This window comes from Aulonocara stuartgranti (assembly GCF_965226115.1).
Source record: "Aulonocara stuartgranti genome assembly, chromosome: 19".
Taxonomy (NCBI): Eukaryota; Metazoa; Chordata; class Actinopteri; order Cichliformes; family Cichlidae; genus Aulonocara; species Aulonocara stuartgranti.
Genome location: NC_138955.1, coordinates 8941961 through 8968083, shown reverse-complemented (window position 1 = coordinate 8968083; position 26123 = coordinate 8941961). Strand labels below are relative to the sequence as shown.

General features: G+C 40.7%; 3 protein-coding genes across 6 annotated transcripts in view; 2 read left to right on the top strand and 1 right to left on the bottom strand.

The window, feature by feature from the left end:
• LOC309695800 (single-stranded DNA-binding protein 3) overlaps positions 1–4183 on the top strand; it is a 38831-nt gene extending 34648 nt beyond the window's left edge. For 2 of the 3 annotated variants that reach the window (XM_082516690.1, XM_082516689.1), the window contains exon 18: positions 1374–4183. In XM_082516690.1, the coding sequence (XP_082372816.1) occupies positions 1374–1544 (171 nt within the window). In that variant the 3' untranslated portion in view covers positions 1545–4183. Of the gene's footprint in view, positions 1–1091; positions 1301–1373 lie in introns of those variants that run through there. The other variant, XM_082516691.1, reaches the window with a different exon arrangement.
• A 2635-nt stretch (positions 4184–6818) lies between these two features.
• On the bottom strand, positions 6819–12547 carry LOC309695968 (ankyrin repeat domain-containing protein 34C; the record flags this gene model as incomplete). 2 transcript variants are annotated; one of them, XM_082516998.1, is made up of 5 exons in its annotated part: positions 6819–8446; positions 9956–10172; positions 10447–10629; positions 11098–11315; positions 12250–12547. In XM_082516998.1, the coding sequence occupies 4 exons, from the start codon at positions 11308–11310 to the stop codon at positions 7593–7595; spliced, it is 1467 nt and encodes a 488-aa protein (XP_082373124.1). In that variant the 3' UTR covers positions 6819–7592. The 2 variants fall into 2 exon arrangements, with proteins under 2 accessions (XP_082373124.1, XP_082373123.1); XM_082516997.1 differs by lacking the exon at positions 12250–12547 and having other exon boundaries at positions 11098–11334.
• Positions 12548–16229: 3682 nt separating this feature from the next.
• LOC309695901 (RNA polymerase II elongation factor ELL-like) lies at positions 16230–26108 on the top strand. The gene is made up of 12 exons (XM_082516887.1): positions 16230–16538; positions 18860–18904; positions 19021–19142; positions 19615–19775; positions 20608–20900; positions 21142–21266; positions 22621–23095; positions 23183–23270; positions 23358–23424; positions 23541–23712; positions 24862–24906; positions 25012–26108. Exons 1-12 carry the CDS (start codon positions 16404–16406, stop codon positions 25138–25140), a joined length of 1857 nt encoding a protein of 618 aa, XP_082373013.1. The 5' UTR covers positions 16230–16403; the 3' UTR covers positions 25141–26108.
• The last annotated feature ends 15 nt before the right edge of the window (positions 26109–26123 follow it).

Sequence of the window (26123 nt, the reverse complement as noted above, 5' to 3'; positions counted from 1 at the left end):
GTTAACGAGCTACCGCCGATCGCCCCGTGCATGGGGCTAGACGGCCAACACGTTAACGAGCTAACTGCGCTAACACACTAGTTCCCACCCATGTAATTGAGCATTGCATGGCACATCCAACATACTGTTTTACTTTAGCCCATGACTCGCTTACCTTCAGGGTCATACATCACATGAAAACCAAAATAATTCCAAACGCCAGATCTGAATGAGGGTGGGGGAGGTGCCCTGCGCTCTTCCTTCTGACGATGCTGTCTGTGTTGAGCGCTCAGTGGATCTGCGCTCGACAGTGCAGCCTAGGCGGAGTAGTCGAACGCAGATTCACTGAGCGCTCAACACAGACAGCATTGTCAGAAGGAAAGTTGATAAAATAAATTACAAATGTTGTATTGTTCGATACATATGCGTACCGAACCGAAAGCACTGTATTGAACGGTTCAATATCGATACGAATATCGTTGCACCCCTAATATATATATATTTTAGTGGATTAATAACTTGTGTTCTGCTTGCATTGTAGCCGCTTACTAATCACATACAGTTCCCTCTGTATCAGTGATGTGATTGCAGTTGATTGACATAAATGTTTGCTGCGCTTGAGTATATGATAAATACCTGCATTTTATTTCATTTTAAAAATGTACTATATGACTAGAAGTGGCAGTATCTGTAAGCCTTGTGTTGCATAAACAACTGTAATGCTCTCTTACCTTTTGGCCTGAAGAGCCACCGGGTGCACAGACTAGAACTCGAGCCAAGCCTTAATCACTCGATTCAGCTAATCAGTAGCGGGGCTGGGTATCATCTGAGTTAAACAGCTGCTGGATAAATGATCATTAAAACTCCTAAATATCTGTTTGAAAGCTAGGATTCATTTCAGTCCATACAAATCATATATGTACTATTCCCAGCCCTTATTAGACATACAGCAGAAAGTTCTGATTGCCTGAGTTAAAGCTTGGCTTCAACCATAGTCTGAGCTTCCTCTAGCTTTGCAGGGCGGGGTTTGAGCGCCCTCTGGTGTTTAAATGTTGTCAGTGACATATCCACTCATCTGTGCCCTCCTCCCCCTTCCCTCTCTCTCTTTTCAGTATTCACCCAACATGACGATGAGTGTGTGATTTTATTTTCCTTTTTTTTGTATTTTCATTTATTTCTTTCCCCCTCTTTATTTTTTGTAACCTACACCTGATTTTTTTTTTTCTTCTTCAACTGAATCCTTACTTCACCTTGGACTGGATCACTTCCCTTCCTCCGCCCACACACACCCTCTGTCCCCTCCTCAAACGGGGACCCACTACTACCCAACCCACCACCCCGTTTTTGTTTTTTTAATTTTCCCCTCTTCTCACTCGGGAACTCTACGGCCACAGCCTTCTGGGACAGCCCTTGAGCATGCTGGGACTCTAATTAAGACGGGCCCTCCCGGCGCATGTAAGCTGGCTGCGGGTGTGAATAGGAAGCAGTCACAGAGCAACAGGAAGAGCCTCCTCTCTGACTCCGGCCCCAGCCTCCCTGGCTTCCTGTCAGGGTCTAGACAATGAGCGAGGGAAGGAGGACAAATGGAGAGAAAGGGGGAGAAAGGAGACTTGAAACACAGCCCTCCCCCTAATGACACAGTGTCAGGTCTCTCAGCAGCTGCCTGGAAGCGTCTCAACCACGACTTTGGATTTTTTTGTTTTGTTTTTTTAATCATCGTCTTTTGATTTGTTGCTGTTCCTGATGGGGTTATCGGTGGGTCGGGAAGAACCGACCTTCGTGCCCCCCACATTGTTCTCCTTGTGTGTACATTTGTAACAGAGGTGTTGTGATGATCAGTGAACAGGATTTTCCTTTTTTGTGTATGTATTGTATCATTGCTATTTTTATTATTGTTATTAATGATTATTGGTATGATCATTTTAAGATTAGGTTCTAATTTTCTGTTGTTTGTAAGGGCACATTTATTATGATGAAGACAGTATACGTGCACACAAATCGGTAATTATTTGCTGTGTAACATGAGGCTCCGTGTGAGCACACTGCCCCCTGCAGGTAAGATTTTATTCCTCACGGTACTAATTGGTTCTTTGTTTTTGTTTTGTTTTTTGGAAGGTTGGCAACTTCCTTTTATAAGATCTAAAATTTTAACTTGTTGCTCAGTAACTCACACCCGAAGAAGAGTCTCCTAGGTTCCCTGCAGTAAAATGCACAGCTCTATTTATTTATGTACTTTTAATTTGTCTTATGAATCATTGTTCCTTTTTTTTAAGTGTTATCCCTGTTTTTTTTATTATTATTATTTCTTTCTCAACTGCAGAACTAGTAGCAACTGTGTAAATATGCAGATCCACTCAGCAGCATCTTCTTATCTCCATCATTAGACCCCCCCTCCATCCATCCCGAAAGGTGCTGACGTTATCACGAGTCCAGTTTGACCACGCTCACACCGCTCCCACTAATGCTTCCCACTGTTCACTCTGTCATGTACATACGTAACATGTTAGTCTGTCTGCTGACCTGTAGTGAACACTTGGATCGTTTTCATTTGCCGATGAGGTCCCCCACACACTGTGATGTCCGTCTGCACTTTGCGGGCGCTTGCTTTCACACACCGCTCATTTTAGCTTGCAGGTGTTTTCGTTCGAATATGTGCTGTCCTTCCTCTTTTTTTACGGTTGCTTGTGGTGAAATGGCTTCTGGCCATCTGCTGATCGGATCAACGGTGTTTTTTCTTTATTTTGGAGAATGGCAGGTTAGGAAGCAGCAATGGCATTGTTCTGTTGACTGTAGCGAGTGGCCTCCCTTCCATTTGCTTCCCTATTCTCACCTCTCTAATAGGCCAGCATTGACACACAAGACACTCAGTCACACACCACCCCTCTGATTTTTTTTTTTTTTTTTTTTGGTACAACTCCATGTTTTAATTTTAATTTTTTTTGTAAATACTGTAAAATGCATTTTGATATCATTGACATGTTTTGATATTTCAAATCACGACTTTAACAGTTGATCAGAAACGAGCTGATTTGGGCAACTGTGTATTTGTTCAGAGAAGGCCTGTCTTTTACTCAGAAATAATATGAATGACGAGAGAAACGGAAACTGGAGCTGCTAAAGACTATTATGCTATTTCACCTCATCACAGACAAACGTGAGGCTTTTACTGTGCATCGACGCTGTTGTGTCAAGCGGTCCAGCGGGACAAGGGAGGAAAAACCTTTTGTAGTCGAGCTAATTCACTGTCACACACATGTACCTGAAAAACTCAGCTTCAGATGAGATATGTCTTCTTCCTCTGCCTCTTTTATTGGAAATTTATTGGGGGCGAACAACCTACCTCTGTTTTTGCAAATTCATGGTCAAAAACAGAGGTAGGTTGTTTCCCCCCCCAATAAATTGGGACATTTTTATAATTAAACTTGTGGTCTCTTGACACAACTGAATCGCAAAGGAGGGGTACAAAGGACACTGGCTCTCAATCCAAAGCACCAGGGACCAGAGTTCGTGCTTTACTATGAAGGAATTTTTTTAATCTATTTAAAAATGAGGCAAGAGAAATGTTTGAGAAAAGTAAAAATGGGGAAAAACAATAACACGTGGGACAGATTTGTTGCTAAGAAGCGGTGCAGGAAGAGGCGTTTTCCTCCCCTGTACTTTGAAATGCTGTTGTATAAAATGCAGTCCGACTTCTTTCTGTCCTGTAAGTAAAGCCGTCACAACGTTGATCATTTCTGTATTTCTATTGTGCTGATGTATAATACTGTAACATTCAGGGGTGGGGAGGGTTAAGAGAGGACTTTTGGGGGAGGGGGTGGGGAGTAAAGATTTTTTTGTTTGTTTGTTTGTTTTTTGTTTTTTCCTGTTCAGTTCCTCATTTTTCCTCTTGATGACAAAGCAGTATTGAATATGAGGCAGTCTGTCCTTGGGGAGTTGCTTTGTATCTCATGTTAGGGTAGTTTCAGATCCTAAATGTCTTGTGTAGTAAAATAAGAGGTTCCTTCGTATGTTTCTTTATATTGTAAAGTTTCTTTAGACGAAAAAAAATATTACTTATTGGAAAAAAGGTGGGAATCTGCATTGATAATGTATTTTTTTTTTTGTTTGTTTTGTTTAATTTTCATCAAGTTGTCAGTCGTTTTTTGCCTGTGTCCCCCTTGTTGTAGATACATATTAAAAATAAATAAAATGACTTCACTCCTTTTGCCATGAATATAAATTTTTGCCTCCAACATAAATGCAAAAGTTGATTAACAGGAGTCAGTTTTCAAAAGGTTTGTGAGTTTTTTCTTTCTAAATATTTGTTTCATACAATTTATATCTCCATTGTGTTCAATACAGAATCAACAAGAGAGCTGCAGCCAGGGATTAATTTATAATTCATTATTTACAGTTTTGCAGAAATTAAAAGCAGAAACCTTAAGTAACTTAATTCTAAGAATAATCCACTTTCCCATTGTTAGTGTGTTTGAGTTATTTGTTGACTGACTATTCTTATATCTTTTTCATTGCATTTCTTTATGTTCTGCTGGTTCACGTTGTACTTCTCTGACAAAACACTAGTGTTTGAACCCAGATATTTGTGAATGGTTTCCACAGCAAGCTTTGAGTTGATTGCTTGCTCATGTTGAATGAGAATTTAAGCAGGTATCCTCTAAAGTTAAATTAGTTAATAAACCGTACTCCATCTCAGCATCACAAGTCTGAGTATACAGTAAGCTCTGTAAGCTTTTGGGCAGCAGTACAATTTTTTTTTTCCTCCTAACTTGCCTCTGAACACCACCACAGTGTTAAATCAAACAATCAAAATGCAACTCAATTGCTGTTTTTCAGCTTTGAGTCATGGGGTCTAACAAAAGTGTTTCATTAATTGTTTAGGGATTTTTCAGAGGCTGTGTCTGTATCTAACTGAAAGTTTTGAGGGGAGGTGGAGCCTGTCCCAGCTGTCATACACCCTGGACAGTTTGTTAAAGGCTTAACACAGAGACCAAACCACTATTCATGCTAACATTCACACCTACAACATACATTTAGAGTCACCACTAGACAACATGCATATCTGGATTGTGGGGTGGAAGCTGGAGTATCTGAAGAAAATTAAAGCACTTAAAACATGTCTTATTGGGTTACGATCAGGTAACTGAGTTGGCGATTGAAGAATATCCCATTTACTTTCATTATCCAAGTGTTGTAGCCCTGCACACTTCAGAATTTATCCTGTGACTTCTATCAAAAGTCACACCATCAATAAAAACTCCTTGTTCCACTGGCAGACATATGTGTCTATACCATTGCCTTGACCATGTTTGATGGATGATGTGCGGTGCTTAAGATAGATCGTAAGTATTTCCTTTTCTTATCATCATGCAGTATGCTTCAAATCCTCTGTTCTGTTTATTTATTTATTTATTTATTTAGGACAGTGCATGTTAATGAACATAAATGTAAAAAAAAAAATGAATGTAAACATACCAGATTATAGCCAAGGGCTAATTTCCATCTGTTGTCCTTAAGCATAAAAATAGACATAATAATTCATAAAAATTCATCATTCATTCATAATAAAAACTCCATCACCAAACTTACACATACACACCATTCTGTTCCCAAATAAAACATTAAAACTATACAACTCATACATGATCACACACTTGATTTGTCCATAACCAGTTTTTAACCTTTGCCTTAAACAAATTGAATGTCGAGCATTCTCTAATGGGTTGAGGAAGACTGTTCCACAGATGGCCACCCTGGACAGAAAGGACGTTCTGCCCAAATGCTGTCCGTCTGTGGGGTATAAACAAGTCTCCTCGGATTGTAGCTCGAGTGGTCCTGTCTGAGCTTTCTTTATGCCTAATGAACTGCTTTAGTGGTGGTGGAGCAAGGGAGTGTAAGACTTTATATATTAAACTCACTCTTTTAAGTTTCACTAAGTTATTGAAGTTCAGTAATTTATGTTTTTTTAACACATGGCAGTGGTGGTGGGAAGTCGGTTTTTTGTCAAGTAGTTTTAAACTTCTTTTATAAATGTTTTCAATAGTTTTAAGTGTTGTTGGACAAGCAAGTGACCAGGACGTCAAACAATAGTCCATATGAGAGATGATCATTGAGTAAAAATAAGTTTTTGCAACATTCATATTTAAATTATTACGTATATGATTAAAATTTCGATTATTAAATTTAAGTACCTGGGACACTTTATTTATGTGACTCTTGAAGGATAATGTTGGGTCTAGAATGACCCCAAGATATTTAAATTCTGGAGCTAATTCAAGCTCTACTCCATCCAGGAATATGTTTGACTGCTTCAAGTTTAAGGGGCGTTTTGAAAAATACATACCGACAGTTTTTGAGGTGTTCAACATTAGGCATGAGTCCTCCAGCCAGCTATGTATTAATGCTAAAGCAGCTGTAAGATCTTTTTCCACCTGCTGGACACTATTTGCTTGCGTATATATAACTGCATCATCTGCATACATTTGAGTAAATATATTTGGACAGACTTCAGGTAAGTTATTGATAAAAAGAGAGAACAATAAGGGCCCAAGAACAGATCCTTGAGGAACCCCTGTATCACAGTCTAAATATGGAGATTTAACCCCATCCAACACCACACACTGTTTCCTGTGTGAGAGATATGAGGCAAACCACTGAAGAGCCTGACTGGAGATATTAAACCGAGTCAATCTGGATAACAATATCTGATGGTTTACAGAGTCGAAAGCCTTCCTCAGATCTAAAAATACAGCTCCAACACAGGGACTCTTGTCCAGCAAGCTCTTCAAGTTCTCCACTAACATACACAGGGCAGTATCTGTGGAGTGGTGTGCCCGAAAGCCAAACTGCAATGGATGTAATGAGGGTTGGGTGTTTTCTAGGTGAGCAGTGAGGAGTTTAACCACCCACTTCTCAGCTATTTTAGATACGACCGGGAGTATGCTTATGGGGCGATAATTAGCCATGTCAGTCTTCACACCTGCTTTGAAAATTGGTGTAACTGCAGCAATTTTCCAATCTGTTGGGACAATGGAGTGTTTGAAAGACATATTCAAAACATGAGTTGTTGGACGTACAAGAAAATCCATATGTTCCTTTAGGAAGTTTGTGTTAATACCATATACATCAAGTGCTTTTGATTGTTTTAAACCTGTAATTAGTTTAGCAACTTCAGTGTCTGAAATATGAGTGATGGTGAACAAATTTTGACCAACATCATTCACATTATCAGAGCATATGACTGAGTCAAAGCTCTGACTGATCTCCTTAACAGATGAAATAAAGAAAGTGTTTAAGTTACTGGCAATAGATAGAGGCTCTCTAACAATAGAGTTATTTACATAAAGTTCAATTGTGTTTTTACTTTTGTTTGAATGACGGCCAAGTAATTTATTTAAGTGTTGCCAGATAATTTTACCATTACCTTTGGCTCTTTCAATTATATTTATAACATTTTTTGCTTTGGCCTGTCTCAAACTTCTTGTTTGAGACAGTTCCTTCTCCAAACTTTTCTCTTCCCATGATTATACAGTAGAGGCTAAAACTAGTCCAAGTACTGGTGAACCTAACTTGTAAAAATGACGCTGGGACCATTATCCTTCAAATATAATATGGTCTCACATGTCTAAATAGTTCATCCGTGTTCCTCCTTTTAGCTGTTCAAGCTGCACCGAGTGACGACGCAGTGACCTCCTGTTTCTCTCGTTGTAGCAGGAGGCAGAAGGAGGAACCAGTGAGGTGACGGAGGAAGCTGAGGGCAGTGGAGGGAGTAGAGCTGGCCTCACTGATGCTCTAGAGGGAGGAGAGGAGCTGGGTGGGTGAGGCAGAAACACCATGGTTCTGCTTTTGGCTGGTGAAACCTGGGTTGGAACCTGGAGGTGAGATGTGGATTGGCTTCCCAAAGGAGGGAGGTCAAGTAGAGGAGGGTCGACTGTGACAGAGGGGAGGGTATTCCTGCGGAGCTGGGAGTGAGGGGGCAGGCCGGTGGGGAGCTTTTTGTCTGAGAGTGACCCTGCAGGAGTGACACATCGTTTGAGGACCACGCTGCCGGGCGTTGCATGAGTCGAGCTCATCTCAGTGAGCGAGACGACAAAATGAGAAGTCTTCAAAGAGAAATCCTCATGGCTGCGGCTGTAATCCTCTCCTCCATATCCGTTATCTCTCCTTTGAACCTTGCCTCTTCTCCTCTCTTCCACTCTGGACTGATCAAAATGGGACTCCTTTTCTTCTTCCTCCTTTTCCTCACCCTTACTCCTTCCTCTCTCCCCTCTCAAATCCTCTCTGTCTCTCTCCTCCTGTGGGCTCCTCTCCCTCCTGCCCTCCTCATAAGCTCTGTTCAGACAGGCCAGGTTGTGAATCGCTAGCCAGGGTTCAGATGATATTCTCTGTCTGAGAGGGGGAGAGCTGCACCGGCTCAGTGGTTCACAGGAGGGACGTCTGCTGCTAATGCTGCTGCTACTTCCTCGTTGGCCTGGTGGAAGAAAAGAAGTCAGTTTTAGGGGTTAAAATCATAGATGTAGAAGCTGTTGAGAAGAGGCATCCTTTCTCTGTTGCTGTAATGTTTCTTCATATTTGTCATAAAGCTGGCTCCCTGTTGGATACATACAAGGCTTTTAATCTACCAATATAGTGTCTTAAAAAAGGTGAACATCTATGATAAAAGTCACTGATAATGTCTTGTTTAGAAGATATAAGCTGCAGCAGTCGTCACATTGTGATATCTCTGTCCCTGTGATTTACATCTGCCCACTTTGAACACCTCTCACAGTGCCACGCAGGAAGCCATGGCAATCCATCCTATTTCAGTCCAGAATAAAGCGAGGCAAAGCTACACATTCATATAAATATGTTGTGCATAGCGTGTGCTATAAATTCTAAAAATATTCAGCCAGGTTTTCCCCAGTTCATCACTTACCCTCACATGACACATCTTTCCCATAACAACCATCTGTCTTTATTCACTCTGCTTCTATGGTACAAATCGAGTTCATAGACGGGACCTGTAGCTTCCTTCATTACAAGCTTCACTCACCCTGGCAACACATGTTCATTTTCTCTCCTCGGGAATGAGCGTGCAGCTAATGATTTCAACCACAAGGCATTTATTCTCATCTGTCTAGACTTGTTTTTGTTCAGTGCTGATCTGCTATTATCCAGGAGAGGCAAGTGTCTGCATATAGAGATTGCAGTATTGATCTGTTTTAAGGCGGTATAGCCAGACAACTCTGATAATATTATTCAGAGCCGGTTAGGGAATCCGTTATGCTGTGGGGGGAGTGTTTTGTTGGCATGGATCGGGTCCGCTAATCCTTTAAAGAGAAGCGTCTCTGAAAATCAGAACTCGTCCTGTGATGAAATGTTTCTGTTCAGATGGAAAATGCCGTGAGGGCTGCAGTAGCAGTTCTGACTGGTTTGGTGTGGTCAGAAGTGCAGCTTTGTTGGAACTTTAACTAAAACCAACAGTCGTGTCAGTGTCTTTAAATACAGTTGTGGTCAGAAGTTTACATGGAGTCATCACGGGCATGGCTGTCAAGATCATTTTCGGCTTTTAATGATTTCCTTTGAATTCTGCTTTTTCCAGGGTGGAATGATTATACAGCAGACATCTTTATTGACTTTAAAAAACAAGAATTGGATGCACAAGTTTTTTTTCAAGTATACAAGGAACTCACTGAAGATCTAAGAAATAGAACTGAAGATTCAAACAAACTGGTAATGTCTCTCTGAGCCATTTCTAAACAACTGCATATTCCAATATCATCAGTTCAAACGGTTGTATGTAAGTACAAGTTATTCAGATATGTCTTAATAACTTGGGGATTAGAGAAATTCCAAAATAAATTCAAATGTATGCACCCAGTTCTTTTTATTTAAGACATTGAAGGTGTACAGCCATTTCAGTGTACAGCCTGCTGGTGTGGGATACACCATAATTCAATTAAACCAAGGCATTTTCCTGTAAACAAAGCTCATTACTCACTTGTTGCTCTGAAGTTGAAGATGTTTTCGCCCTCGGGTGAGTTTGGCGAGCCTGTCTTCAGGACTATGTCAGATGGGGACATGCAGGACACCGGTGAGGTGTTTGGGGATGGGAGAACATTCAGATAGCGTCTGGTCACAGGGCCTCCATGCACACCCACCTCCGTGGCAATGATGATGATGTCACGACCTCTGACCTGACATGCATCCATCAATACCTGAAGTACAAGAATGCTGGTAAAGTAACTTTACAGGTCTTGTGGAGGTGTTGAAATCTCCTTCTTTTGGAGTTCTATTACATCCTGGTAGTTTTAATGATAATCATTTAAAATGAACTAAATTATATCAATTAATTGAAATGAACTCCATCTTAGGATGGTATAGGGTTAAAACCCTAACTTATAAACAATGCAAAACCTCATAATATCCTCTTCCATCCTTTAAATGTATTGATTCACACTTCATTTCATTTTTTCTTTGCTCCTTACTAACCTTCAGAGTAGGCTGATGCTGCGCGTTGATGGCGTAGACCAAAGCTGAGGCTCCAGAGTAATCCTCCATGCTTGGGTCGGCTCCTGCAGCAAGGAGTGTGGCTGCGACCTGAGCTCCCGCACGCTCCATACAGGCGTACATCAGCGCAGTACGCCCCGCCCGGTCTTGTGCATTAGGATCTGCCTGATCAGTGCAAAAGATCCAATTGAGTGATTAATTCAGTGATAAATGGTTATCCCAGAAGGGACATGGTCCGGTGTTAGGAGTCACTCGGAAAGCTCAAGTGTATATTTTATAGAAACCAAATTTAGCAGAACTCTGTGCAATTTGGCTAATGCTCTCTTAATTAGAACTGATCTGGCACTGTTGCTTTTGTGTTGTGGCTCTCAACTGTGACTCACAGTGTGTTATATTCTGTTCTCCGGTGCCAGCATGTTCAGGAACACCCTTTTAGTTGGATGGGGTACACAAGCAGAGCTGGATAGATCACAAGCCTGTTTACTATGCATTAAAAGTTCTCCTCTCTTAGAGCAAGTACAGTTTTTTATGCATTAAAAATACACCTAAGTCAATAAACTGCTGAACTTGTATGCACATGTTTACATTCAAGTGTCTGTATTTAATGGTGACTATTTGTCACTGAGGACTGACCTTGTTCTGGAGGAGGTATGTGAGGAGCTTAATTGTCTCAGACCCAGCAGGCTCCCCTCTCAGGGCCTTGCAGGCAGCCAGCAGAGCTGTCTCTCCTTTAGGGTTGCGCCCATTTACCTCTGCTCCACCGTCTACCAGCAGACGGACCAGACGGAGCTTCCCAGAGGATGCTGCACTGATGAGCGGGCTACAGTCTGACAGAGGGTCCAACATCGCCGCTGTAGGGCATTCAGTCATTTATCATTCTGATACTTATAACATCATATCATATATATAGATGCAGAAATGCCTCAATCCTGTAATCAGAGCACTAATTGGATTACTATGACATGCACATGCACTATATTGCCAAAAGTATTCACTCATACATCCAAATAATTGAATTCAGGTGTTCCAATAACTTCCATGGCCACAGGTGTTTAAAATTAAGTCCTCAACTTTCTGCAGAGTCAATCTCTACAGACCTGCAAACTTCATATGTTCACCTGATTAGTTCAAGAAGCATGCATAGAGAATGTTTTTCTAGTGATGACCCCTTCCTGTTCCCACATGTCTGTGCACCAGTGCACTAACCAGGTAACATAAAGACACGGATGAGCGAGTTTGGTGTGGAAGAACTAGACTGGCCTGCACAGAGTCCTGACTTCAACCAGACAGAACACATTTGAGATAAATTAGAGCAGAGACTGCGAGCCAGGCCTTCTCATCCAACATCAGTGTCTGACCTCACAAATATGCTTCTGCAAGAATTATCACAAATTCCCATAAACACTCCTAAACCTTGTGGAAAGCCTACCCAGAAGAGTTGAAGCTACTTTAGCTACAAAGTGGGCCGACATCATATTAAATCCTTGGATAAGGATGGGCTGTCATATGTGCATGAAGGCAGATGAGTGAATGCTTTTGGCTATTTAGTGTCTGTGTCAGCAGTCGTCCTCTCATGCACCTGTCGCTCATTCAGATGTGCAGAAATTCTACATCAGAGGTGTACAAGCAACAGAGATACTTATAAAAAGTAAATTTAAAGAAGACTGGGGAAAGATTTTCGATTTTCTTCCTTATGTCATTTTAAAATTTTCTTCTAATATCAGTGAAATTTTTAATGGATGAGCAGAGTATCTACAAAGTACCTACATTCAACATCATTCTTACCTTAATTTTTCTGTTCAGTCTGTCTTCTTCAACAAAACACAAAGACAGCAGTCATCTTCAAGTTATCTAGATACGATGCAAAAAAAAAACCCTACTACCCTGCTCCGAATTTTATCCTGATTCTTTACTAGCTTGGTTTTCTGCATGAAGCGTCCTCGTGTCGCTGGCCTGCAGCAATCAGCCGAACATGAAGTGATAGGATACTAACTTTCATGTACTCCCTCGGTCTCTGTCTCCCTCCGTCCTGATCTGTCCTCTCCTTACCTTCTGGGTCAAAGGGAGGTTCAGCCCACGGCTACTGTTCAAAGTCATAAATGGTTTTAAGCCCAAAATGTCACCTGTTGCAAACACTACACTTCAAAAGAGCCAGAGGGCCTTTGATATGAGTCAGCTTTGAACAGTTCTCATCTGCTTTGAGACCATCTGTGTTCAAACACTGGCAGGGAGACATAGATGAGAAACCGAACTAAGGCTAAGCAGGCTCACACATTAAACTCATGGCAGCTCATTTGTATCTGAACATTTTTGACGCACTTCTGTTGTTTGTATTTTAATCTTTTGTTCTTTCAGAGCACTAAGCGGCTGTTAATATACAGTCATGGTAAAAAGAAGTACACCTATACAGTTCTTATCGGGATAAATTAGGTAAATATGACCTCAAAAGAACAACACATTAGGATATAATGTGACATTATTCAGACCTACTACAATGACCATTAAGTAGGTCATTGACCTACTTAATAGTTACACCAGTGAACAATTAAGTGAATCATCCTGGTGGAGGACCGTTTTTCTTTTTTACAGAAAAGAGGCTTTCGCTTCTTCTAAACAAATCATACCTTTTCAGTCTTTTTTCTAACTGTACTGTCGTGAACTTCAATATTTAAGATGCTAACTGAGGCCTGTAGAGTCTGAGATGTAGTTCTTTGTATTTTTGCAGTTTCTTTGAGTATTACACAATCTGTCCTCAAGGTCAATTCGGTCAGGTCGGGACATTCCCTCTCAGGGTGATACAGTTATCTTGAATATTTTGTGAATAATCTTTCAAATTGAAAACTTTGTAACCTTTCCCAGACTGACAGGCAGCAACAACTGCTTCTTCAAAGCAATGACTTCTGCTTTTTTTTATAGAGACGCTCACAACCTACCCTCTTAATTCCTGTAGAAGCAGTAAAGTTGTACTATATTTTTATATTTTACATGTAAAATAAAATGTAATTTGTTGTTCATACGAGATTGTATTTAGCTAATTTTAAGATATGTTGATATATAAAACCTCAAATATGAAGGAGAGTGTATGAAAATGCAGATGAGTGTAATACTGCTTCCAATACTGAACTTTTGATTGAAATACAAATGAATTCAGTTAATCAAACTGTGTCAAATAAAACTGGTGAGAGCTAAGACTATAAATCAGAAAGAATCTGGATATAATAGAGGTGCTCACACTTACTGATGAATGGATAATCGAGTGCATTCGATTAGCAGCACCTGGCTGGTGTTTACATTTAGTTTTTGTATACTGCTCCTGCAAAGTGGCTGAATTTTTGTTAAATATATAATTACTTGTTGTGTTATGTAGTTGATCCGACCTGCCGAAGGTAAAATTGTATTTTTATGTCCCGACACATAAAATGTTATGAATGAAAGTGTGTGTACTTTCATTTTTGTGTACATACTTTTGATTTGAATGAGAGAAAGAAGGAGGAAGAGACAGTAGATAAACATTTCAGAAAATTGCACACCGGTTGTGTACTTGGGCCAAACCACAATTAGGTCAAGCAAACAGATTTAGCCCGGAGCAAAAGCAGCATGTATAACATGTTTATAAGGCAGTGTGAAACAAGCAGCACTGTGTCTTATGGTATTTACATTATTTTTAGTATTGAGGGCTAAAAGCTTTACTACACAGTAGAGCCTCAAAAAGCAGCAATCATCTCCCTTTTTGAAAAGGTTATCTCAGCATGCAAAATCCTTAAAGATCTTGTCTTCTATCTACAGAGATGTAATAGAGCAACAGGCTGGTTTTGAACTGTATGCAAACGTATTATCTGTCAAAGTTTTTTGGGGTGCTATCTATAGTAAATGTCAGCTGGCTCACTTTCCCAAAGATGCATATGTTAAATGAAAACTTCATCTGTGTGTGTGACAAGCTGTGTGCAAAACAATGTGAAATATCAGCTTGAGCATTTAATATCCATTTAGATACATATATATGGATTGCAGTCCAAAATGCAGTGTTATTGAGTCATTGCATCGCCTGACACACCCCATTCCTCCTGCTGGGAATGACTTCAACACTCACTCATGCTGCAGCATTCTGAAGAGGCACATTTTGAATGAGTACCTAGTAACATCATTTTGTCATGGTTACACCAATGTGAAATGACAACCACCTCCTAAATAAGCCCTTCAAGGGAAATTCCAGTGATACATGTCCACCACATCTAACTAAAATAGGCAAAATTAAATCATTAAGATTGTAATTATTAACACCTAAAAATACAACATTATCTTGTTAAAATTTGCTGGGAAGCATTTGGTTTCTGGAATTGTTTCACTGGGTCTCTCACAGCTGGAAAAAGACAAACACAGAAGACTAAATTATCTCTATATGTGTGACTCAGCAGCGACAAAATCCACCAAGAAAAGCTGAGAATGTAGATTCCCTCAGAGCCACTCTGCATTATATTTCAGCACGTGTTGAACTGTCATATGGTGCCACATTTATATCTTGATGTTACTAGTCAAAAAATTTAAATGCATCACTTAGAGTTGTAATTGTGAGCATTGTAGCGGTGATTCAGCCCAAAAAAATTGCACAAATTCTGTTTTGCAACAGGCGGCTAGAGACACGTGTCTAAAGATATAATGTAAAATTGGTTCTTTGCTAAGATGTCTGTTACGTGTCGTCACAACAGCAGTCTGTCCCTTGAGTTAGGTGCCTTTTTTTATACTTGAATGATTCGAAGGTCAGTGTTAAGCAGCTTAACAAACAAGAACAAACATAAACATTCATCAGAAAATGATCAGGTGCAAGGAATGGACTGAAAATCAGTGAAAAAGCAGCCAATGTCTGATGAAAACATTTAAAAGACCTACAGAGAGCCTGATGAAATATTGCTCAAGCCAATTTTTTTTTAAAAATTACAAGAAAGTCTGGCTCCTTGGACGCAGACTATTAAGAAATGAGAGATGTCTCAACACTTGTACTGCTGTCGCCACTAACCTGAGTATACATCACAGATCTCTTAGTCTGTCTGATTCCACAGGTGGATGTAGATTTAAGATTAACTTTTACATGCACAACACAGGCAAAGCACACGTTTTGTTAATGGTCGCCATAAACACATGATATTTTTAATGTTGTCATATATTAGGAATATCATATAATGGCTTGTGACCATTTTGCATCCCATTTTTGTTTAATCTAAGCTGAGAGTTGTGGTTAGATTTGTTTTAATATACTGGAACTTTAATGTGTAGTCCGCTTTTACAACAGAGTAGTTGTCAGTTAGTCAAATTGTACTCAAATTGTAATGTAGTTTAAAAGAAAAGGTGGTTAGAGAAAACCTACTTCCTCTCTATAGCTGTGCACAAACGTGCTAACCAGACATCCTAACTTCCTCATTTCTAAACACATTGTTTATTCTATATGGATAGCAATCATTGCTTAAAATATTAGGTTTGTCTTGCTCACACCCTTTTATTCTTGACATGTAAAAAAGTACCCAAAAAATCAGCGTAAATTAATAATACTTGTATCAGTATTTCGCTCAGATAAATCTCCATCCAGCCGTTTATAAATCGCTGAAACAAAATCACCTGTGTCCTCGCACTCACTGTGCAAAGTACCCTCATCATGCCAAAGAAAGAGAATTAGCATAGTGAGAGGGGAAGTAGAAAAAAACAGTAGAGGTGGTTACGTAAAGCCCTACGTAATGGTTTATTTATGTCGGTGGGCCAATAAAATGTGCTCTGACTTCAGCCGTCATGACGTAATGCGATCTACTCCAGAATAGCGCGCGGCGGAGGAGCAGCCACACGGTGCAGTTCAGCTCTTTCTCTCTCCGGACCGTCTGGCCAATGTTTGTTTATTTATGTCGGATTCGTGCGGTCCGGAATAAGGCTGGCAGGGCGGGATTTGCGGCGGCATGTCGGCGTTAAAGGAGAACCAGTGTTACGGGCTGTCCAGCGGCAAACTGAGCCGCGGCGGTAACATCTCCGTTTTTCACGTAAAACTCACTGACAGCGCGGCAACAGCCATTAATACCTTCCAAAACGGCAAGGTGGGTCATTTTCTAAAGTATTTTCTCTTCAAATAATTACAGTTAAGTACACTGACATTTAAATTTAACGTACCACTTTGTCAAAGGAACAATTTTTGGGTTTTTTAACAAAGGAAAAGACGAAGTGATACTAAACGCGGGTTTGTTTTTTGTGTGTGCTTTAAATTTCGGCCGAAGTTCACCACTACCTTCCCCGGTTGTTGACTCCTACAAGCTCCCCCCTTTTCAAGCTATGAAATGGAAATACATGTTGCATAATACAACGCAGAAGCGTTTCCCTGTGTGCTGATGTTTGTAACGAGCTGCTGGCCCACTGCTCACAAGCTGCTGGCAAAGTACTAGGAATGCTAATCAGTGCCGGGGTCGAGGAGAGGAGAAAGGAAAAAGGAGGACAGGCTGTGTGTGTAGGGGGGAGGAAGGGAGGTTAGTTGTGGGAGGATATTCTGAATTGGATTTAAAGACATGGAGTACTTGTGTGATTTATTTTTCTTTTTTTAATTTGCTGAATATCATAAAGATCAGAAGACAGATGGACGAACTCAGGCAAACATTTGACCCAGTTAATCATAAATGAATCAGACGCTGCAGGAAGTGTAAAGCAGAGAACAGTCATGTACACTTCCTCAATGCACTAATTCCTCCTAATACAGATAGGAAACTCCTCAGTGAAGAAATGACAGCTACAAGCTTTTCTGATGAAAGGTGGAAACCACGCTGCTCATGTCATGTCCTCACTTTCAGCGTAATACAGCTGTGATGAGATCGAGGGGGGAAAGCACCTGATGAGGAGCAGGCTGTAATATGCATATATCAGTGTTTCTGAGCATGCATTTAGGTTCTTTATTTAGCTTTAAGCATGTCTATTCAAATCCTACTTGGCTGGATCACAGATACCAAAAAAGAAAAACCCAAAAAACACCTCCACACCTTACTCTGTACTAGCAGCCACCTCACTTTCTCTGCACTCATCAACAGGTGGACTTATGCAAAGGTCAGAATCGAGTCATCACATACTTTCCATCCCTGCTGCAAACGTGTCACTTTGGCTAGTTCGCTCCCTGTGAGAGATGATACTGTGTTTCATCATATTTTTATCTGTGGAGCTGCTTATTGACCTTAGCCAGTGCAAGGGGATGGAGGAGCAGCAGGACCTGGAGCAGACAATGGTGCATGTACCCATCTGTTTAAATGGGAACTGAGCACTCAAATAATACCTGACATGCTTGTTTAATATCCTGAGTTTATTAATAGGACTGGGTTTGTTCTTGATATGAACGCAATGGGTGTAGGGTTTCTTTTTCTCTTTCGGATTCCTAAGTAGGAGGGGGAAGTAGCTTCTGGGTGGTGAAAGTGAAGCAAGTACAGAGCTTAACAGTGACTTAACATGCATTCATTTTAATGGCCAGCAGGAGGTGACTTTTCTAGTTTCAGGAAGAAGTCCAGTTCTAGAAGTCTATTGGAAAATGACCCTGCTGCTCACTTGATCTGTACCCTTATTATATGGTTGTCTGATAACTTTATGGTTTCAATTACTAGTTTCACAGCTTATTCAATACAGCACGATTCAATAAGTGTCCAGAGGGACAGTAAAGTGGCATATCTCCCTTGTTTTTCCATCATATCCCTCGCTGTTTATAGACAGCAAGAGAGGGATGGGCCTCACTAACCAATGGATGATGTCACAACAGCATTGTCTTATATCTTATATACAGTTGGTGTGCACTATGCAGGTTAAGAGCTAATTAGGAAAGCTCACATCTTTCTAAATCGATAACCCTGTTCAAAAATAAATAAATAAATGAATACATAAATAATCTTCCAACTGTAGCACTTGAGACCTGTAATCAGACCCTTACTGGGCCGCTGCAAAAGAAGGGATACTACCTTCACTTGCAAGCTGGTGTGGGGTTGTGAGAAAAAAAGATGTTGGAAAATTCTCTGAAATGCTGTTCACAATTACGAAGAATAACAGTACACAAAACAAAATGAAAATGGGCTACTAGCAGCCAGAAAACCACCAGAAGCATTCAGATGAATAGTGCAGACCACAAAACATCCTCTACTGCCCTGCTCTATATGTATATGTGTGGGCTTGTTTTACTATACTTGTGGCATCTGCTAACCTTGTGGAAACTATTATAACTGGACTCCACAAGTTTAAGGTTAAGCATTTGTTTGACGTTGTCAACGTTAGCAAATGAAGCACTCATACAAAGAGGGTTGTGAGAAAACGAGTCAGTATGTTAATGCTTGTGGGGTTTTAAAGATGCACACATCTAATGTTTTCTCTCTTTCTTTCTTTTTTTCCCCCCCCACCACAGGGCTGGTCGGCCCAACCCACCATCTGTTTTAGTGGAAATGAAGGGGTAAGAAGGACGTCTTACTGCTGACACAAAGCGATCCTAACACATTTTAAAGCTGATAAATCTCAATCTTTCAATCTCAATCTGCTCTTTTTCTTCTTTCCCTATTCATATTACAGAGAATCACCATCCCTTGTTCGGAAAATAGAGATGAAGTCAGGAATTTCACCTTTGGTGTAACTAATGTTGCCCGTGATAATCCCCACGGAAGCTTTGACTGCATCAAACAGCTCAGCACCAGGTAAAGGCAGCAAAAAGCATCAGTTTCGATATAGGAAGGGTTTTCAGATTAAAATAGAGTTGTAAGGCTTTAACTGTATTGTTTTGTCTGAGGTGGTTAAATGATTATATGTTTACTTAGTATTATAGATGTAGAAATAACTGACTGCCTCAATGAGTATTAATCTTTTCAAATGTCTCTGCCCCCTGCTGCTGTGTGAAAGTTACCCTGCTGCTAACGTTTCTCTGCCTTTAAATGCCAGAGAAAACTCAGGGTTCCTGACTGCATAAGCATAGAAATGCACTGAAGTGGATTTAAATGTCATGTATTGGCGAGGCAGACAAGTAGTCCAGCATGCATCTAACTGAACACTACCTAAAGCAACTGCGTCCTGAGAAACAATCTTTTATTTGACACGGATAACCTTTGCAAGGAGTCGTTAAAGCACTGTCAGGTCGCTGTCTGTACACGCTGTCTTCTCTCCTCCTCTCAGTGCCGCCGAGGAGCTGTCATGTCTCGGGGTGATTCAGAAGAAGATGACAGTCAAAGCCACAGATGAGTCGTACGATAAAGCTCGTCAGAGCATGGCCCAAGCCGAGGAGGAGACGCGCAGCCGAGGGGCCATTGTCATCAAACACGGAAGCCGCTACCAGGGTATGAAGTATAGAAAACACTTGCACGTCCACAGAGCGTACTCTGTTATACAACAGATAACTCCAGCTAAGCGAGAAGATTGGCCTGAAGAAAAATTTGTTCTGTGCTTATAAGCACAGACAGCCATATTGCATTGGTTGCCTTGGCAACATGTGTAGTAACCAGTGACATGGTAACGGCCTGTCTTGTTTTCTCCTGCATGTTTTGTCCTTTTGTGTAGCTATCTGTAAACTTTCTATATGTGATACAGTGGTTTTAAAGAATACATGGTCTCTATGCACATACAGAAACTGCGTTCTGCACATGTTCCTCAAACATGAATGTGCATGATGAAACCAATGATTTAGCTTTTTTTTAACAAACCACCAAACCATTTCCGTATGAACTGATATATTATAGCCTGAGTCTCAACTGCTTTCACCGAAAGGGCACATAAATATACGCGTATATATGTAGATGGGTTTTGTTGATTCTGTCATTTCAGAGGAAGCCTTAAAAAGAGAAAAAAACTTCCTTACAACAGGCTTGTGCAACCATGTGGTTACTTCTTAAATTAGACAGCAGGCTTTGCTCGCTGAGATGCGTGTGCATGCAGCTTCGTAACCTAAATGTGGGTTTCTGAAAGGTGAAATGAGGTCTTGTCTTTGTGTTTCTCCACATCTCTGCTTTTGGAGAAAGTTCAGGAAGAAAGTCCTTTTCCCCCTCAGTATCTGATTTTGCTTCTCTGTCTGGAAATAGCAATACATGTTAGGAAATGAAGCACAAGGTTATTTTTGATGATTGAAATCTCAGGAAGTGCATTGATGTAAAAAAATGTCCTGTTTCTTTGAAGGCAAGAAGGTAACAGTGCGAGCCCCAGCCCCTGCTCTGGCCAGACTCACCAAGCCAAAACACTCGTCTCTTCTCAGCAACATTAAGAAGGGAGTCGGTGCGTCCAAGCCGAAGAAAGATGCCTGTGCATCAAACAGGAGAAGCAGTTGTGATTTGCAAGAGAAGCCCCTCAGGGAGAGAGTAATGCACCTGCTGGCTCTAAGGCCATACAGGAGGCCCGAGTTGATCCTGAGGCTGCAGAAAGACGGGCTGACAGCAGGAGACAAAAACATGCTGGACTCTGTACTAATGGAGGTATTTCTGTTCCAGTTTTATACAAACATAACATGCAAGCATTAGACTGTGTTAAAACTGCCTTTATGCACGTGACTCTTGGTTTCCTTAATATCAAGATTATGTTTTTGCAACCTTTGACAAATCTGTAAAGAATATGAACACACATGGATCAGTTTGGGAATCAAACTCTTAAGTCAACTCCTCAAAAACAATTGTCTTAAGTCTTTTCTCCCCTGTTTTTGTGCATGCTTGTGTTCAGGTCGCTCAGCTTAATAGTAGAGACAGCACATATGTTCTGAAGGACAGTCTGTATAAGGAGCTGCAGAAGGACTGGCCCGGCTACACCTCTGGAGACCAGCAGCTCCTCAAGCGCATCCTTGTCAGGTAACTTAGATAAGGATGTGCCTGCTGCTGTTTTCATACTTTATGACTACTGCAGAGCTCTCAGGCCCTACGTTTCTTCATTATAATTTGTTAAGCTTAAGGAATGGAAATAACTGGCATTTTAGTTCATTTTCATCACTTTGTAAATCACTAAAGTGGCAAAATTTTCAGAGTTCAGTGATTATGTCCAAGTGTTTTTGAGGGTTACAGGTTGCTTTTCTGCAGTGATGTAATTTCTCAAATTTGTGTTTCTGTAAATAGAGTCAGTTTCAAAAAAATCTTTTTGCATGTTTATGTAAAGCAACCGTTACACTGGCAGCAACAGTTCAGACCTGCATATGTAGGTTTTTTTTTCTTTTTTTTTTTAAGCTGCTGTGATAATTCGAGAGTATGAAATGACATATTTGGACAGAAGATGCAGCGATTGTGAAATTCTGAACCAAAATGAAAGTTTACCGTAACAGTTTGGCTGATGATAACGATCGACATTTAAAAAAATTAATCAGTTCCCTTTTTTTGTGCCAAGCCATTCATGATCATCCTTGATGCCAGCTTCATATCATCTTGGTTGAATTGTGCCGAGATGGTGTTCGTATTCAGCAAACATCCCTATTCAACTGTTGTAGTTACTCATAATACAGAAGGAAGCACTCAGGTTGCATAAACCAGTCTTAGTTTGAAATTCTCTTCAAATGCAGTTGCACAGCGATCGAAGGCTCTGATGAAACTTATTCTCACAGCGAGTGCTCTGGTGCTGCGGATAAATTCAGTTAGCAAGAGGCCACATCTTAGAGTTTAATTATCTGATCTGTGACACCGTCAGCCGTTCGGAGGAGACTGCATGAATTAGGCCTGTATGGTTGAAGCAGAAGGTGAACGGATGGTATTTGCATATGTGGGTCCCACTACGTAGCATGGAGGAGGTGGTGTGATGGTGTTGGCGACTTATTCAGGATTCAGTGCAAAATTTAAACAACATATTTGGCAGCAACACGTCATCCCATCTGGTTTGTTTAGTGGGACATTTATTTATTTAAATAACAGGACAATGAGCCACTGGACACCTCCAGGCTCTGTAAAGCCTATTTAACCAAGAAGGAGAGTCAGGGGAATTATGGGATATGTTTGATCACAGAGTGAAATAAAGGCAGCTTCTAAAAGCATAGCATTGTGGTGCTTTTGATTTAGACTTTTTAAACATTTAACACTTGCATCATTTATTTTTTTTACCATATTATTATGTGTTTATCTGGAGGGCTCTGCTGTTGCATTGCACTGTACAGCACATGCAAGAAAGAAGAATGGATTCCAGGGAAATGCTAATTAAAGCTGATGCCCTGTGTTTTCTGTGCAGGCGACTGTTTCAACCGCAACAGAACCTCCTCGCTGTCCCTGAGGCCCAGGTCAGCCCACTGCGAGACACGCCCAACTCTTCGCCAGCACACCGTCCAAAGCATTCCCTGCCAGAGGAATACACTGACCCTTTGGCCTCCAAGAAGCCCAGGATTTCCCATTTTTCCAGCAAAGCAGCCAGTGACAAGTCAAAAACGAGGCCTTCTAAACAAGCTCACGAGGACATCACAGCAGATGACAAGCAAAGAGTATCGCTTGATCCTCAGAGACTTATTGACTCCTTGTCAGCAGTCTGTCAGCAGGAAGAAAAGGTGGCTAAAAGGTTAGAACCACCTCACGCTCCCCCGAAAGAACCCGAAATTCCACAAGATCACCCTCAGGATAACTCAGATCGCCCCCCGTCCCTTCTAACGGTGCCAGATCTTACCAAACATACAATAAAAAAGAAGAAGCGCAAACACAAACACAGAGACCATGTGAGAAACTGCTCCTTATTTGTCTTTTAATAGTTATTCCATTTGATGTGACACATTGCTAATTTGGATTTGTATTCATTTGTCAAGGAGAAGGATAAGAAGAGAGACAGGATGGAGAAAAGAAAAAGACCCAGCTCAGAGCATCCAAACAGCAAAGCCTCTCTGGACTGCACAGGTGAGGCCTAATGGCTGCTGACTCATCAGCACATGTGCTGCTTGTTTAGTTTTTCACTTAGCTGACATGTTTCTGTTTTTCTTTCAGAGCCGGCTGACATTTTTTTTGACTCTAATGCACTTCGAGTGGACAGTGACACACCAGACTATTTATTGTAAGCATCATTCATTTGAACAAGTATTTGCAATGGTCAAAAGGGGTTGTTTACTTGTCTTAATGCACTTTTATTCAATAATTTCCTTTTCTTCTTTTTTCCCGCCCTCTTCACAGGAAGTACACAGTGATTTGTAGCCACGAGCAGAGACAAAGTTACAAACAGGACTTTAACAAGGAGTACAATGAGTATCGAGATTTACACGCTCGCATTGACAGCGTGACGCAGCAGTTCATGGATTTGGACACACAACTCAAGCAACTCCACCATGAATCACATAAATATAAGGTAGATGTACAGAAAGTCTTTATTTTTCTTTTCTTTTTTTTTTTAAATGGAGGAAGTTTGCATAAACATCCTCTCATCTTTCTTTGCTGTTTGTAGTTAGTCATTAGACACATACCGTCCACTTTATTAGGTACACCTTACTTGTACTAGGTTGGACCCCCTTTGGTCTTAAGAACAGCCTTGGTTCTTCATGGCATAGTTTCATTCTTCAGAGATTTTGGTCCGTGTTGGATTGCATCACACGGTTACTGCAGATTTATCGGTTGCACATCCACGATGTCAATCTGCCGTTCCACCATATCCCAAAGGTGCTTCATTGGATTGAAATCTGGTGACCGGAAGCAGAATTAAGTGCAGTGACAACTGAAACCAGTTTGATAATGTTTGAGCTCTGTGACAGTGTGTTATTCTCCAGAAAGCAGCCATCAGAAGATGGTACACTGTGGTCATAAAGGGAGGGACATGGTTAGTAACAATACTCAAATAGGCTGTATTGTTTAAATGATGCTCAGTTGTTCCTAGGACGTCCAAAATGTATCAAGAAAATATCCCCCACACCATAATATGACCTGTCGCCTAAATTTGTTAAACTTACGCAAATTGTAGCCTCAGTTTCCTGTAGTGGCAACAAGTTAGGTCTTCTGCTTCTATAATCCATGTGCCTCAAGGCTGCAAGTGCATTCAGCAATGCTCTTCTTTATACTTGTTGGCCCGAAGCAGTTGGGCCTGTAAAGTCATTGGGAATCCCCAAAGCACTCTAACTGATGTTAGAGTGCTTTGGGGATTCCCAATGACTAAGACATTTTCACCTACAGAATTGCCACTATGGGTGAAGGATTTATTTTTGGCTCATTAGACTGAGCAGATGAACAGGTGTACTTATTAAAGTGAGCAGTGACGTGTATATGTGGCAAATTCAGTCATATTTTTCCTATATCAAACGTTCACACACAATGTGGCCCCTGTACCAGCATTTGGGGGGGTGAAATTGTTAGGTCATGGTTCCTGAAGCCTAATAAACAAAACCATGAAGACAAACAGTGATGTATTATAGTTTTTCTGTGATCTTATAGTCACATAAGGATTATTTTGCAACTTTTCACAGACTTGATTTAAATTAATCTTCATTTCTGTATTTATCCCTGGCAGACAGTTAGAAATCAAATTCTTCAAGAGTATCGGAAAATTAAAAAGGTAATGACTTTCTTAAAACTCCCCACTTTTTTTTTTTTTTTTTTTTTTTTTTTTTTTTTTAAACCACCGCTTTTAAATAATCAAGTTTTCCTTTCCTCACTACAGTCCAACCCAAACTACAATCAGGACAAGGCTCGCTGTGAATACTTGCACAACAAACTGGCACACATCAAGAAGCTCATATCAGAGTACGACCAGCAGCAGCTCCGTGTGGAGCATGCCGCTCTGAACTGAAGAGCCTAACTCGGAATGACGAGTGAACTTCACGAGTACGACAAAGATCCCCAGCCAAAGGGGATTCATGCTGCTGAGCTCAGTGCCATCATGCTTAGGTCTGTGGTCTTAATGGCTAAATATAGTATCATTAGATCTACTGCGATTGTTGGCGAGGTTAAGTCTAAGTTTTGTGAGGAGCTGGAGTGATCGGACGGCAAGATGAGGGATTTTCTTTGAAAGTGGTCAAAGTGATGCTACTGCAGCAACACGGGAGTAACATTAGTTTTGCTCTAAAACCTAGAGCTAGGGTCTTACTCCTCAAAATGCAAACACATGAGGAAATGAGGTGAAAAGCCTTAAAAACATTTGGAGATTCTCATCCCTATTACACCTTTTAGTTGTTGATTTGGGTTTTTTGTGTGAATTTAATCAATTTGAGTATTTACTAACATGTTCTGTCAAACGCATCAGTGTTGAGGTTTAAACTATAAACATGAAAAAATAATAAACTACACGCTGTACCCACCCAGACAGCTCATACAAATGGCAGGTGAAGGTTAATGTCTGATGGCAGCTGGGACGCAGATGTGTCCTGAGAAGAATCCGTCCTGTTCTTCGGGTTTGGTGAGATTACAAGTCTTGCCAGTTGGCTGTGACTGCCGAGTTTTTTCTTGTGCTCCAACTGGACTCGATTCATAGTATTCCACTGGTACTGTGCTTCAGGTGATTTTCCTGGATCACTGAAGACTGTTATGTTGAATGTCATGTGAACTTTAAGTTGTAATCAGGGAATGTGTGTTCCGCACGAGCTTCAGTAAAAGTGTAAATTTAAAATAGGTTTTAATTGTCTGGAAGGATGTTATTATACTGTTTCTGGGAAGGAATCGAAATATGAAAAGACGTAGTTGCATGCTGTGTACTTTACAGAATGCATGATGCATTACTCAAGATTTTGTCTGAGATTCAAATAAATCTGTTTATACTCATTTTGTGTGATACTT

Excerpts from the sequence above, each read along its gene's own strand:
- LOC309695901 (XM_082516887.1), top strand. The coding sequence starts at position 16,404 with ATGTCGGCGTTAAAGGAGAACCAGTGTTACGGGCTGTCCAGCGGCAAA. Across the intron at positions 16,539-18,859 it reads ATACCTTCCAAAACGGCAAG|GGCTGGTCGGCCCAACCCAC; the intron begins GTGGGTCATTTT and ends CCCCCACCACAG. Across the intron at positions 23,271-23,357 it reads AGCCTCTCTGGACTGCACAG|AGCCGGCTGACATTTTTTTT; the intron begins GTGAGGCCTAAT and ends TTTTTCTTTCAG.